The 14776-nt window shown below is 44.4% G+C and overlaps 1 protein-coding gene across 3 annotated transcripts in view; it reads left to right on the forward strand.

Moving 5' to 3' along the window:
• The window catches only part of LOC133417654 (A disintegrin and metalloproteinase with thrombospondin motifs 14), a 34968-nt gene extending 20195 nt beyond the window's left edge, over positions 1-14773 (forward strand). For all 3 annotated transcript variants that reach the window (XM_061705579.1, XM_061705580.1, XM_061705581.1), the window contains 16 exons: positions 4709-4814; positions 5113-5256; positions 5331-5463; positions 5540-5653; positions 6737-6885; positions 7362-7534; positions 7771-7904; positions 8540-8663; positions 8868-8948; positions 9653-9816; positions 9893-10064; positions 10777-10909; positions 11332-11539; positions 12266-12398; positions 13221-13319; positions 13479-14773. In XM_061705579.1, the coding sequence (XP_061561563.1) occupies positions 4709-4814; positions 5113-5256; positions 5331-5463; positions 5540-5653; positions 6737-6885; positions 7362-7534; positions 7771-7904; positions 8540-8663; positions 8868-8948; positions 9653-9816; positions 9893-10064; positions 10777-10909; positions 11332-11539; positions 12266-12398; positions 13221-13319; positions 13479-13933 (2522 nt within the window). In that variant the 3' untranslated portion in view covers positions 13934-14773. The remainder of the gene's footprint in view (positions 1-4708; positions 4815-5112; positions 5257-5330; positions 5464-5539; positions 5654-6736; positions 6886-7361; positions 7535-7770; positions 7905-8539; positions 8664-8867; positions 8949-9652; positions 9817-9892; positions 10065-10776; positions 10910-11331; positions 11540-12265; positions 12399-13220; positions 13320-13478) is intronic.
• Positions 14774-14776: the final 3 nt, after the last annotated feature.

Genomic DNA, 14776 nt, shown 5'->3' on the forward strand with positions numbered 1-14776 from the left:
TAAATAAATGTTTTTCTATGTTTTATCTCGAAAATATAAAATTTTATCTCAAATATACTTTTTATTTAAAAAAAATATGACTATACAAATACATTTGAATACAAAAATGTATTACTCTATCTAAAAAATGTTTTAATTTTATATCACTTTTCATCTTGAAAATACAGTGGATTGCTGCTATCCTGTGAATAATTGGCCCCCCTTTATAAACATTTTTTCAATGCAATTATAGTGTGTGTGTGTGTGTGTGTGTGTGTGTGTGTGTGTGTGTATATATATATATATATATATATATATATATATATATATATATATATATATATATATTTTTTCCACAACTAAAATTCTTGAATAAGTGGGAATATCCCACCGATAAGTGTTTTACATGAAAAACGAGTTTGTCCCTTCATAAATTGGGGGGAAAAATGCAAATAGGTGAAAATGCGAGGGTCTACTGTATATGACTTGAAAATATACTTTTTTTTTTTAAATCTCAGACATATTACTTTTTATGTTGAAAGTATAACACTTTTAAAACTGAAAAACACTTTTTGAAAATATGACTTTATATCTAAAATAGACAACTTTTTATTTTGAAAGTATACAACCTTTTTCCTGAAATTATACAACATTTTTCTCAGAAATCTCAGAATCTTTCTCAGAAATTTCTCAGAAGTCAACCGCTTCATTCGAAAGCAAAGTGTTGCAAACAGCACCGGCTAGCTCGCTTGATTAGCATAGCTTGCCAGGCCTCACGATAATAGCTAATAATGTTAGCATTTTGCTTAATAAGCTGATAATAGCATCTCACTATTTTACATGACTTTCCACGGAGAATACGCCGCTGTGATCGAGCACTCTGCGTATCTACGGCGTAGCGTTTAGCGAATGGTCAATTGAGTGAGCGGCTCTCGGGAACCTTCCGGACTGGACGTTTCACGCCCGCCCCCTTCAACAATGAAAACAATTTATCGTCCAAGGACGTTTTTGGCATGGAGTGAAAAATCAGAATTATTTTTCACAAGAAACTAATGATAAAATGTAGCATAGCTTCATCATAAAAGCTCATTCATGCTCTGCTTTAGTCACGGCTACCCATGAAGACTTCGGAACGCTTTGTTTATTTCTTTGTATTTCTCGGTAGCTGGCGGTTTTTAATCAGGTACGGGGATGCATTAAATTCTGCCTGGAAACAAGTGACCGGGAGAAAGGATCTGAGTTGTTTCTCTCCACTACCGGTGCGACTAGTGGTTGAATTGGCTTGAATTGGGTTCGCCAGACAAAATCTAGGATTTAACTCATCCTATAAAATGTAGTTAGCATGTTAGTTGGTTTGTTGATTAGTTAGCCAGTTAGCAAATTGTTTAGCAAATGATACCATTAAGCAAAACCGAGCATAAAACCATCTAATCGAGTTAGCGAGTTGTTTATTAGATGAAACCATGAAGTTAGCCAGATGATAAAACCGTGTAATTTAAATTTAGATTCATTTTGTTAATTAATCCGATATCTAGTGAGTTGGTTCATTTGTTAGATGGTTGTTAGTGAATGTCTTTTTTTTTTATTTGTGTTTTATAAAAATCCAAGTACTGAAGAATTATCTTGATATGGTGGTAGTAATTCAGTAATAGTCAGTTACATGTGATTCATGTTTTGTGTGAAAACCTACAAATTAAAAAACTTTTCAAGCAAGCGTAACAGCTAGATCTTTTTATTTATTTATTATTTTTTTAAGCGATCCGATTTTGCATTTGTCTTAATAAGAACATTCACCGTTGCGGAGTTTTGGTACGAGCATAACTGAGCCTTGACGCGACACGTATGTACAGTCGTCCACTTCAGATCCTACATGTTTCGAAATCTGCCCGGTGACAACAAAACTTGCTCTGTGCTCAAGTCGAGCGCCTGGCCTCTCAACTTGTGATCTTGTCACGTTTAGAAGGCAAGCCCACCTTTTACCTGCCGGCCCGCTGTCGCCACGGCGACGGCCGTGTTGCAATCATAACAACCGGGGGTGCCGGGGCGCTCTTTTGGGGGAGGTGGGCCGTGGGTCCTCGCCAAGTAGACATTGCACCGGCTTGTCAAAGTTTGACTTTTAGGCGGGAGGTTCTGTGTTCAAATAAAAATAAGGACGACTTATGAAATTCCCAGGAAAGCTTAAAAAGGGTTGGCGCCTGCTCAATGCTTTTTCTTATCAAACATTTTCCCAAGTACACATATCAGCTAAGTTAGTCATTCCGCTAAAAATCAAGGATCATACGCCATTCAAACAAATGTCGTTATCCATTTATCTCGTCATAATTTGAATTTGAAACCTTTAAATTGCCAGAGGATAAAACCAAGGATAAATCATTCAAATTTAGGTAGCTCATTAGTTGGCAGAAATAATTTGGAAGTTAGCCACACGAGTTTTAACCGTCTAATCCAATTTAGTTAGCCTCTTATTTAGTTGCTCACTTTGCTAGTTAGCAAGTTGTTTACTGGATGAAAGCATCAACTTAAGCTTGCCAAAGGACAAAGCTGTTCAATCAAATTTCGTTAGCTTGTTAAAATTGGTTAGTCAGCGAGCGAGCAAGTTGATATTATAAAACCAAGGATAAAACATTGAATTAAATGCAGTTAGTTAACCACATGATAAAACAAGGATTTAACCGTCTAATCAACTTTAGTTAGTTAGTTTGTCAGTTAGCTAGTTAACAAGTTGTTGAGCAGATAAAACCAAAAAGTTAAGCTAGCCACAGGACAAACCCATTCAATCAAATTTAGTTGTTAGTTAGTTAGCTAGCTAGTTATTTGCGTGGTTCTTGGTGTACCTCTGTTTGTTTTTACTGTTACAAGTTAGTAGACATTCTGTACATGTAGGTTACAAATGTGAGTATATCAAGCCAATGCTTTTGTGTGAATAATTGCCAATGAATGTTTGCCATATTTGTGTTGTAAAAGTCAAATATTGGGACTTTTCTGCCGCTGCCGCATCATGATCATCATGTCGCTTTTCTGTGTGCAAAAGGAGAATGTGCGCATCCGCCTGGTGGATAAAGGAAATCGCATTGGTGTCACGCGCGCAGCGCCGCGATATCCGTCCGTGCCAATGGATCGCGGCAAACAAAAAAACGCTGCGATGGCTTCGCCGCTCAGCATTATACTGGATGGCTTTTTCTGCGCGCCTCCTTTTTCTGCCTTTTACCTGCATGCCAAAAACATCTCAGAAGCGGCATCGCTGCACACCTCTTGATCGAGTTCATTCATGTCCACGTGCTTCGCTTCGTCACCTTTTCATTCGTTCGGGCGCATCGTTGTCCGCATTTTGCTTTGCGGGTCAGACGAAGTCGAGGCTGACGAGGCTCGCTCTGCTGCCGGCATGAACGCGCTGCTCTGCGGCTGTTTCCGATCATTTTTGGGCTCGCCGACTTGTCTCCATCGTGTTCATTTAAAAAGGAATAATAAAATCAGCAAAACATTTCTGAAAATATTCAAACAATATTTGGAATTTCCTTTTAATTGATAGTCAAATCTATTCAAAAATAAGATACACTTTTTACATGATGCATGTTAAAAATGGCCTTTACACCTGCCACAACATTAGATACACTTTTTTAAAATTAGTCAGTTGAAAAAATTGGAAAATATACATTAAAAATTCCTCATATTATATACGTAAAGATGGTGCATCTTAAAAATGGCATTTAAACCAGCCATAATATTAAGTTCACTTGCACAATCATCATCATCATGTCAATTTCAAACGGAAAAAGAAAAATCTTTAAAATCAAAAGATATTTTTAAAAATATTTAAAACATTTAGAACATACAATGAAACATTTCAAACGGAAAAATATACATTCAAGTCTACTAAAATGTTAAGACAGTGCATATTAAAAGATTGTTTTTTTAACCTAGACAGACACAACATTAGGTACACTACGCAGACTTGTTAATGATTAAAAAAAATAATAATCCAAAGTAAATCAAAATATTTAATGGATTCAAAATAATTTACATCTTTTTAAATCGTAAGAAAACCTATCTATTAAAATATATTTTAGAAACATGTCATACTTAGAAATAAAAATATCTTGCAAAATGTAATATTCATTAAGGATGCATGTTAAAAACTTGAACACTGGCCACAACATTAAGTACACTTGTGCAATCTAAATATTTGTTTTCAAAAGCAAAATAAGTTAAACATTTAAGATTTGTAAAATATGAATAATACCATTCTAATATATATATATATATATATATATGTATATATATATATATATATATATATACACTGTACATTAGGTACACTTGTACAATCACAATCAATATTGTTAAAAAGTAAAATCCTAGAAATACTGTATTCATAAAACATTTTTTTAATTAAATCATACAAAACAAAAATGTTTTGTACATGGTGAAATGTTTTGAAAATATTGAAGATTGTAAAATATGCACACCAATCAACACACAAACGTAAACTCACGAATATCAAATAATTACCCCTCCGCTGACATACGAATGTATTATATGTATAATAATTTGCAGAGATATGTTGTCTTTTGATGTTAAATACCTTCCTGTGTGCCTAATGATGCAGCAAAATAATAAGCTGTGTTTCCAGGGTTACCGTTGTTGATAATGCCCGTGACGGTGGAATAATGAAAGTCACGTGCGCGGCGTCTTGATTATTGGGGCTGTGTTGGTGTTTGCCGTTGCCTAGGTTACGCTCCGGTGACGGGCATGTGCCACCCGCTGAGGAGCTGCACCCTGAACCACGAGGACGGCTTCTCGTCCGCCTTCGTGGTCGCCCACGAGACGGGCCACGTGTGAGTGCTTGCCTCTCGGGCGTTTTTGCCCCGGTCGAATACGCCGCTAAATTCTATGTTCACCTTTGTTTAGTCTTGGGAAATGTCCAATTGTTTTGTTCTTCTCTTTTTTCTTTTTTCCCCCCAATAAGTAATTATTGCCCCATACAGTAAACCCCCCAGACTCTAATTGCAGCCATAAAGTTGCAAAGACCCAAAATTGTGCTAACCCACTGGAATTCTCAGTGGCTGAATTTTGGGGGCGGGGTAGTTGCGATATCTCCGACCGCTTTTCTTTCCCCATTTTGCGCGCCGCCAGGCTGGGCATGGAACACGACGGGCAGGGCAACCGCTGCGCCGACGAGACCGGCATGGGCAGCATCATGGCCCCGCTGGTGCAGGCCGCCTTCCACCGCTACCACTGGTCGCGCTGCAGCAAGCAGGAGCTCAGTCGCTACATCCAGTGCGTTCGCCCTTCACGCTTCCCGCCGCGCTCGCGTCGTCGCGCCGTTCATTCCGCATCGTTTCGTCTCGCAGCTCGTACGACTGCTTGCTGGACGATCCCTTCGAGCCCAAGTGGCCCAAACTTCCCGAGCTCCCCGGGATCGATTATTCCATGGACGAACAGTGCCGCTTCGACTTCGGCGTGGGTTACAAGATGTGCACGGCTGTGAGTACGAGCCCGCCGCGACAAAAGTGCCGTACCAAAATGCGTGTTTGACGTTCCTACTGGCTCGGTCCTCCAGTTTCGCACGTACGACCCCTGCAAGCAGCTGTGGTGCAGCCACCCTGACAACCAGTACTTCTGCAAAACCAAAAAAGGCCCACCGGTGGACGGGACGGAATGCGGGCCCGGAAAGGTGCGGGAAATACCATCCAAATAGTGTGAAACAAGCACAAATTTGTTTTCATCTCAACAACAAAACACAACAAAACGTGGAACTCCAATTTTATTGTAGCACATTATCTGGAAAAAATGGTTTTTGAAATTTCATTTTTGAAAGTTTTTTTTTTTTTTTTTCTTTAGCTGAAAAAATACAACATATAACTATATTTCTATTCAAAGAAACACTAGCTACAAACACTTTAGTTTTTAACCATAAAAGCAATTACATGAAAGCGATAGTTTTTCTTTTTTTTTTTTCCTCTTCCACAAAATGCAAAGAACTACAAATGTTTTTTTTTTTTTTTTTTTTTTCATTTGTAACTGAAACACAAAAAAACATGTCATGCCACTTTTTTAAATCTGAAAAACAAAACGTGGAACTTTTGTAAATGAAAAATAAGCATTTTTTAATTGAAAAAAATAGAATAATTTTAACAATCCAACAACAAATAAAACTACAATTATTTTTAACTGAATGTACAAAAGTGTATTATTAACAACATTTTTATTTTGTATTCCATTTATCTGAGTCTAAACGCACACGACTACAAAGGTTTTATTTTGGTAGTTTTATTTTTTACCAAAAATACAAAAAGATGATTTAAAATTTTGAATTTTCCTCTGAAAACCACAAATGTCATAACCAATGGTTGTTATAATTTTAACCGAAAAAACAAAAAAAAGCCTTTAATGCCACATTTTAAAATATTTTTACATGGGGGGAAAAAAAATCCAGCAATATAACAATTGTAATGTCAAATTATTCAGAAACGCACACAAAAAAATGACTTTTTAAAAAAAAGCAAAATCTGCAGGTTCGTGTTTGTTCTTTTATGGTGTGAAGGGGCGGGGGGCTTTTTGAAACTGTAACTTCATCACAAAGTTTGAAAAAACCCCAAATATGTATTACATACGTAATATGAGCGTTTCTCTTGCATTCAAAGTCTACTTTTAGAATGGAGGCTGGAAATGGAAACGCGTCAGGAAGCGCTCTTCAACTTTTGTCATCGTTCGTGTGTGTGCGCGTGTGTGTGTGTGTGCGCGTGTGTCTCTCAAGTGGTGTTTCAAAGGCCACTGCATCTGGAGGTCCAGCCAGGAGCCTCAAGGCCACGACGGCAGCTGGAGCACCTGGTCCAAGTTCGGCTCGTGTTCGCGGACGTGCGGGGGCGGCGTTCGATCCCGCGGCCGACAGTGCGACGACCCCCCGTGAGTGGCCGGCGCTACGTTTAGCTTGCGACACCGCGACGTGCTGCGCGACGGTCTGTTTGCGCTGCTTGTAGTTCAGTCCGACGGCCGATGTTCTCAAACTGGGGTTTGCGAAGTGTAACTTGGTGGTACCAAAAAAGTCATTAACAATAAATCATTATTGTTTCAGGAAAAACAAAAAAACTTCCCAAAAAAATGCTAAACCAGTTTCAACCTAAAAAAAAATCACCATCATGACCAAATATGGTTTTGTACCCCCAAAAATGGAATAATATTGTAAGCCACTGTAACATGTAGTCCTATTTAATTGGCGTGGGAACCCTGGACTCAAAAACATTGACAAGCTTTGTCCTATGCGACAAACTGCACCAGGGAGTCATGTTTAATTGGCGTGTCTTTCCTGGTAACGGATCCTGGACCCAGAAAGTTTGCGAACGGGACCTACTGTAGACGTGGCTTGTGCCGCTTTGTGTCAGGCCGGCCTACGGCGGACGCGAGTGCCCCGGCTCCGGCTTGGACTACCAGGTGTGCAACGCGGAGGAGTGCGCCGGCCCCTACGAGGACTTCCGCGCTCAGCAGTGCCTCCAGAGGAGCAACAAGTACCACAACAACATGAAGCACACCTGGCTGCCTCACGAGCACCCGGACGGTAAGAGCCGCACAAGTGACGCCGTGCGAATGACGTTAGCGACACGGGCGACATCAGTGACGCAAACCAGACCGACGACACGAGCGACACGTGTACAACCAGTGACGTGAACGACACCAGCAACAAAAGCGACACGACCGATGTGAGGAACACAAGTGACGTGGGCGACACGAGCGATGCGAGCGACACGAGCCACCGCGCCAACCACACACGAGTCGCGTCGTTGTCGTCGTCAGAGAGTCGCAAGTGCGAGCTGAGCTGCCGGTCGAAGGAAACGGGCGAGGTGGTCTTCATGAACCAGGTGATGCACGACGGAACCCGCTGCAGCTACGCGGACCACTTCAACGTGTGCGCGCGAGGAGAGTGCCTGGTACGTGCCACGCTAGCCGGAAACACGCCACGGCACTGTGCTATGCCACACTGGACCATATGTTACATACCACAGCACACTATGGATATGCTACTCCATTGTACTCTCACATATCAACACTCCATTGTAAGATATGAGAACCGCATTATACCGCACTACATGTACACCACGAATAGCACATCATTCTATAGCCTACTATTCAATCGCCGAGTACGCCATGCTACACGATACCTTATCATACTACACGCTACCAGGGTGCATAGCATAGCATACTATTCAGAGAAGTATTCATTGAACAATACGTTTATTTTTCTGGTTGTTGTTTGTAAAGTTCCATTTTATTAGTAGTTCACCATTTAGCAACAACAAACGTATTTCAATAACGGAGTCCGGAACTTGTGCCGGTGTCCCTAATGTTGTGGCCAGCGCAGTTTGCCGCATTAGTAAAACGACAGCATGTCCCGCCAACACTGCGGCGGTTCTCATTTAGGCTGCACATCGGAGGTCGACACCCGCCGGTTTGTTTTGCCTTCGCCCGCCGGCGTCTCCCGTGCCGTCTTTTCCCACGCCGCCGCCGTCTAGACGACGATCTCCCTCCGGTTTGAGCGCCGTCTTTGCTCTCGCCCTCTCGGCAGCACGTCGGCTGCGACAAGGAGGTGGGCTCGTACAAGGAGGAGGACAAATGCGGCGTGTGCGAGGGCGACAACTCGCACTGTCGCACCGTCAAGCTGACGCTCACCAAGACGCCCAAAAAGAACGGTAACCCCGCCCTCGCGCTGACGCGACCCTGAACGTTAACCCGAAGCCAACAGGTTTTGCTCACTCTTTTCATTTGGCCTCCGTGGCAGTCACTTGCAAGTAATGTGGCGCCTGTTGTTTACAAACATTCTGAAAAGGTCGGTCAAAAATGACGTAAAGTAGAAAGAAAGAGAGACGAAAATGACGCCCACTTTTTCTCGGTAGGGATGTTGAAAATGTTCGATATCCCGACGGGGGCCCGACACATCGTCATCGAGGAGAACGACACCTCCCCTCATCTCATTGGTGAGATGACGTCGGCGTTTCTCATCTTTTTCTGGGTCGACGAGTTCATTGAAGTAAGAAGCGGAGTCGGTCGCTGTCGTGCCAAAGGCGGGAAGCTTGAAAAGGTGGCGACTGTAATCGGCGCGAGTGGTTGGACAACTACGGAAGCGGAAAAAAATAACTCTATTGAAATCATCCATCTTGACAAACGAACTCGGCTCAATCCATGTAATCGATTAGCAGCGTCAGACATCGTTTGCGGGACCGGCACAGAGGAGAGCCGTCACTCGGATCTGAAAGTCATTGCGCTTTTGTTTTCGAACGGCTCCGTCCGACCGGCCTCAGGTGGACAGATCAGTGTTTGAAAGTCGATGGAACTTTCTCCGTCGCCGCGTCCTCTACACGAGCCGATTCATTTTTGATTCTTTTTTTCTTCTGGCTTTACCTCAGTTTCAGATGTTGATTTTTTTTTTTAAATGTACTTATTTATTTTTATTTTGGATCGTGTAATTGCTGTATTGTTTTTTACTATTTTTTAAAAATGGTTAATGTTATGCTGCGTTAAGCACATTGGTCCACCGTGTTGTTCCGAAAACGCTCTAGAAATAAAGCTGCATTGGATCCTGTTGGACGATGATGGAAAAACCGCACTGGTCTTCACGTATTTCTCCCCAAAGCCCGCCCCATGTCGTTATGTTTTTGTTTTTTTCCCCCCCCCCCGACAGCGGTGAAAAATCAAGTGACCGGCAACTTCATCCTCAACGCGAAAAGCGAAGACGCCGAGTCAAAAAGCTTCATCGAGAACGGTTTACAGTGGGAGTACGCCCTGGAGGACGGCAAGGAGAGCCTGCGAACGTCCGGTCCGCTACACGAGGGCATCTTAGTGCTGGTCGGTGCTCAGACCTCGTCAGATGTTCGCTTTTCATGATTTAATACCGCTCTTGATTTTTGTTCCCAATTGGCAGGTCATTCCTCGAGGAGGAGAAGAAGAAGCCAAGATCAGCTTGACGTACAAGTATATCATCCACGAGGACCTCCTGCCTCTTATTACCAACAACAACGTTCTTCTGGCCGAGTTGGATTCGTTTGAGTGGGCGCTGAAGAGCTGGTCGCAGTGCTCCAAACCTTGCGGTGGAGGTCAGTGAGGACGTTCCACTCCAGACACGACGCTCGCACAAATTCAAAATATCAGTGGTCCTCATTTAAAATGTCATCAGGTCCACGTCAGCATTTCAGGTGCAGTTCAGCAACTGTAAAGCCGCCAGAAGTTGCACAGCTTAAAATAAGATTAGCAAAAAAACAACAACAACAAAAATACGACGACTGTTCATCCCCACACTGCAAAAACTCAAAATCTTACCAAGAACATATGGTTTATTTCTTGTCCAAACAGATTAAAATAAGACTCATCCCCTGAAAAACTAACTTGAGTATTTTTTTCCTACTTATTTCAAGTAAAAATGAGCAAAACAAAAAACAAGTCGTCTTATTTTAAATGTAATCAGATTAGGTTTGAGACTTTTGACTAGAAATAAGACTTCAAATATTCTTTTTGAGTTTTCGTTGTGCACCAAATTGCACAGGTTAAAATGAGGTTTCGTTGGTCAACATGAGACGACCTTAATCCTTCTCAAAATTGCGCAGGCTCATCACTGCCGGCGCTCCATGTTAACGTGGATATTTGAATTCAACGGCCGTCAATGGCAGTGAATGAGATAAAACAAGACTACCGTAAATCCCCCAACAGTTCAAATGAGTCTTAAATGGGACAAATCCATTTGTCCATTTAGTTCGGCATTAATCCAGCCAAAGAGTTTTGACTTGAATGTGGGTATTTTCCCCCCCTCAGGCATACAGTACACCAAATACGGATGCAGGAGGAAGAGCGACAGCCGTTTGGTGCATCGCAACTTTTGCGATACCAACAAGAAGCCCAAACCCGTCCGCAAACGCTGCAACGTCCAAGAGTGCAGCCAGCCCACGTGAGTCGGCACTAGCGACATTTTCGCCGTGACGTCGCACGTACTTCCGGGTGGCAAAAGGCGGCACTTTGCCCGATGGCGGAACCAGGTTGAATGGCTTGAAGTTGATTTGAGCCCTCTTCTCTGCGACCGTAATATAAACGTGTGACGTGTCAGTCGACAAGATTCACCAATGAGACGAGGGGAGGTGTCGTTCCCCTCGACGACGATGTGCCGGGCGCCCAAATGATTGCTGGAATGGAGACTTTGTGGAGTACGTTAGGTGCCGTAAGCACAAATGCAACTTGTTGCCATCGTTTTCAGTTCAAGTCAGCGATAGCCCATCACGTTCTGCCACCCGGAGGGCGCCGATTGTTTACAAACCGTCTTTGAAGGTCTATTGTTGACGCCACGACGACCGAAGCGTGTCGCGTCTCCTCCAGGTGGGTGGTGGACGAGTGGAGCGCGTGCAGTAAGACGTGCGGGAAGCAGGGCTACCAGACGAGGGCGGTGCAGTGCATGCAGGCGCTGCACAACGGCACCGACCGGTCCGTCCACAGCAAACACTGCGCCGAGGACCGGCCGGAGCCCAAGAGGGCCTGCAACCGCACGGCGTGCCCCGCCCAGTGGAGGACGGGGGCGTGGTCCCAGGTGAGAAGGACGGGCGGGGGCTTGCTTGTCTGTCTGGGGGATTCCGCAAAAGTCACTCGGAACAATTTGACATCTTTGGGGCGAATGATCGCGAGGAGTCTTGACTAGACATAGACCTTCCACACTAGACTCGACCTGGGCACATCCGCACTTCTCAAGTGAGGACTAGACCTAGACCCTCCATATGAGACTGCTAGAGTGATGACTAGACTTCCAACTTTCGCTCTAGACTGCACGAGTGCTGACTAGAACTGGACCTTCAACACCAGACCGCTCGTGCTGACTGCCTGTAGACCTCAAACCTCCACAACGAGTACCCGAACCATTCACATCGTGGAGTGCGAGAGTGCAGAACAGATCTCAAACTTCCACAACAGACTGCGAGAGTGCCGACTAAAGCTGAACCTTCCACACTGGACGAGTAGAGGGCCGCCAAGACCTTCCACCCTTGACTTGTCGAGTGCTGACTAGACATTAACCTCCAATCGAGTGCCAACTTGAAACATTCACCGATTTGAAATGTGATCTTGGGTAACATTAACACGATTACAAATTAATAGGATCGGTCACAGTTCCTTCAGATTATTCAGTTCGTGCTTTGGGGTTAAGGTTAGGGTCCTTATGTGCAATTAATTATGTGCCACTGCTGTACTTAACATGCTCGGGCTGAATGGTGTCACGGCACTCTGACACACGCACTTTTTTTGCCCTCCGTATGCGCGCTAGTGCTCGGTGACCTGCGGCGAAGGGATCCAGCAAAGGCAAGTGGTGTGCAAGGCCAGCGACAACTCTGCGGGACAATGCGAAGGCGACAGACCCGAGACGCTGCGCATTTGCGAGCTCGCCGCGCCTTGTCCAGGTAACCGCGCACAAATCAAATGCATTTCCACGCTGTGCAACTCATGCAGGAAAAAAGGAGGCAGCTGAGAGGGGAATATATTCAACGTCCGGACCAAAAGCGCTTCGCATTCACATTGTACATTTTGCAAGCGAACTGCAATTTGTAAGTAAAACGCCACGCGTGCGAGGATCGTTGCTCTCATAGGACAGAAATGATGACGGCGGGACAAAGCACAGAGCTGGAAATGTGCACTGCGTTTCTGTTCAGCAAATGTATTTATTTTACAATTATATAAAATTATTTAAGCTACAAGCTTAAGCTCATTTGGAGCGTCAAGAGTGTAGTATTACAAGGGGAGGAACCTTGTATCAGGAAGTCAGAAGCAGGGTTCGGGAGACCAATAATAAAGGAGGAGAAACCGGACATGCACCTGCACAAATTGTCCGGACCGAGGAGGGAGCCAACTCGGGTTCGTTTAAAGCGGATCAAAGGTGGCAGGTGTGTAAATACAACCTAAATTACACCAAAGTGAAATGTGATACTCCTGTAAGCATCAGTCAATGTTCTGTTGATGAGTTGAATCAACCTTTCTGCCAATTTGATCAAGAAGATGACAAATAGGAATGTGATGAGATCTGTACAAATCTATGTGTTGGAGCGCTCTCAGTTATAACTGAGGATGCTGTGGCAAAAAGTCTTTTGAAACCAAAGCTACTGAAAGCTCGTCTTTGCAAAACTGCAGTCAGCAAAATATAGTTCAACATAAGTGCCCGCTTAATCGGCCGAGTGAGAAAATATGATTCCACTTTCGCGTCGTCGAGCTTTGTTTTGTCGTTCTAGGACAAGCAGCGCCCCCTTTTGGCCTGGAGAACGTGACTATCAAAGATGAAGCCTTACGTCAAAGGGAGCCTGGCCACCCTGTTCTTCAAATCACGTCAAGTAAGAAGATCGTTCTTTTACAGGAGAAACGTTTGGACGTCAAGCGTACTTCCGGGTAGTAAACGTTCAAGTGATCTCCGATAACACCGCGAGTAAAGAAAACCTTCCGTGTCATTTGACTGAATGTCTCTAATGCTCGTCGTCTTCTGCTTTTCTTAGATGAGGCGTGCCAGGGGGATAAATCCATTTTCTGTCAAATGGAGGTTCTTGCCCGCTATTGCTCCATCCCCGGATACAATAAGCTTTGTTGCGAGTCGTGCAACAAGAACCCGGCCACGCTCTCTCCTGACCTCTCACACGCCACCAAGGCCTCAGCGGAACCCGAGACCGCCACTGATTCCTCCGTCACCTCCCTCGGGCCTCCGCGACCCACTGCTGCCCAGAATCTAACACAAACCACTAAAGGAGTAAACAGGTGGCCGCGTTCAACTACCCGGGCGCCCAACGCCATCGCCCCGACGTCCACAGGCATCCCCGCCGCCGACCCGGGGCCCCTTCTACCTCCAGGCGACGCCTCCCTCGAGGAGCACAGGCCCGACAGCACTTTAGGCCCACTCGCTGGAAAATCAATAAGGGACTATTTAGGATCCGAGAGGGACTCCAGCCACAGATGAACAGTAGTACCACACGGTGGAATGGCAGTGGCGCTACATCATCTCAAACAATGCAGCGTTTGGAAGACTAACTTTTTTAAAACAAAGATTTTTCTCTGGACCGGTGACGGTTACCTCATCCAACCTCCAAAGAACGACCGACGTAGGGTCGCTCTGTCCTCGGTGCTGTCAAAATGAGGCGTGTTGAAAATGTGACGACCGCATTGCTCCCTCCGCGTTTGTTTCTGTGTCCAGTTGTTTGAACCCCAAGTGCAGCAGAACTACTAGTGAACCCGTGTTGTGAACGTGGGCGAACGGCTGCGGAGTCTAGCGTGCGCCACTTATGGAATTGTGGACTAAGCAAAAACTGGCATTTTCTCCTTTGCTCATTCAAAGCTTGAGACCTAGACTTTCCACACTGGACTGCTGACTACATCTTGAGCTTCCACACTAGACTGCTCTAGTGCTGACTAGATCTAGAAATTCCACACTTGACTGCTAGTGGTGAATTGACTTTACACACTAGACTGCTAGAGTGGAGACTAGACATAGACCTTCCACATTAGCCCGTTCTAGTGCTGCCAACTAGCACTAGAACGTTCACATGAGATCGCTCGTGGGCTGACAAGACCTAGATTTTCCACACCAGACTCATAAGAGTGCTGAGTAGACCTAGACTGCTCTGTCTTTTTTAAGGCAGAATGTGGTGCTGCTGAATTGGTTAGCAAGATGGCGTAGTCCATAATTAGCCAGGTGTCTCCGCAGTTGTCATTCCTGACAGGAACCGTCATGGCTTCTTTGTCGTTGGTGCTCTTCAAACGTCGCCCGCTTGTGCTTCAAAACCAACAGCGGGGGGGGGGGGGG

This window comes from Phycodurus eques, chromosome 19, assembly GCF_024500275.1.
Source record: "Phycodurus eques isolate BA_2022a chromosome 19, UOR_Pequ_1.1, whole genome shotgun sequence".
In the NCBI taxonomy this organism is placed as follows: Eukaryota; Metazoa; Chordata; class Actinopteri; order Syngnathiformes; family Syngnathidae; genus Phycodurus; species Phycodurus eques.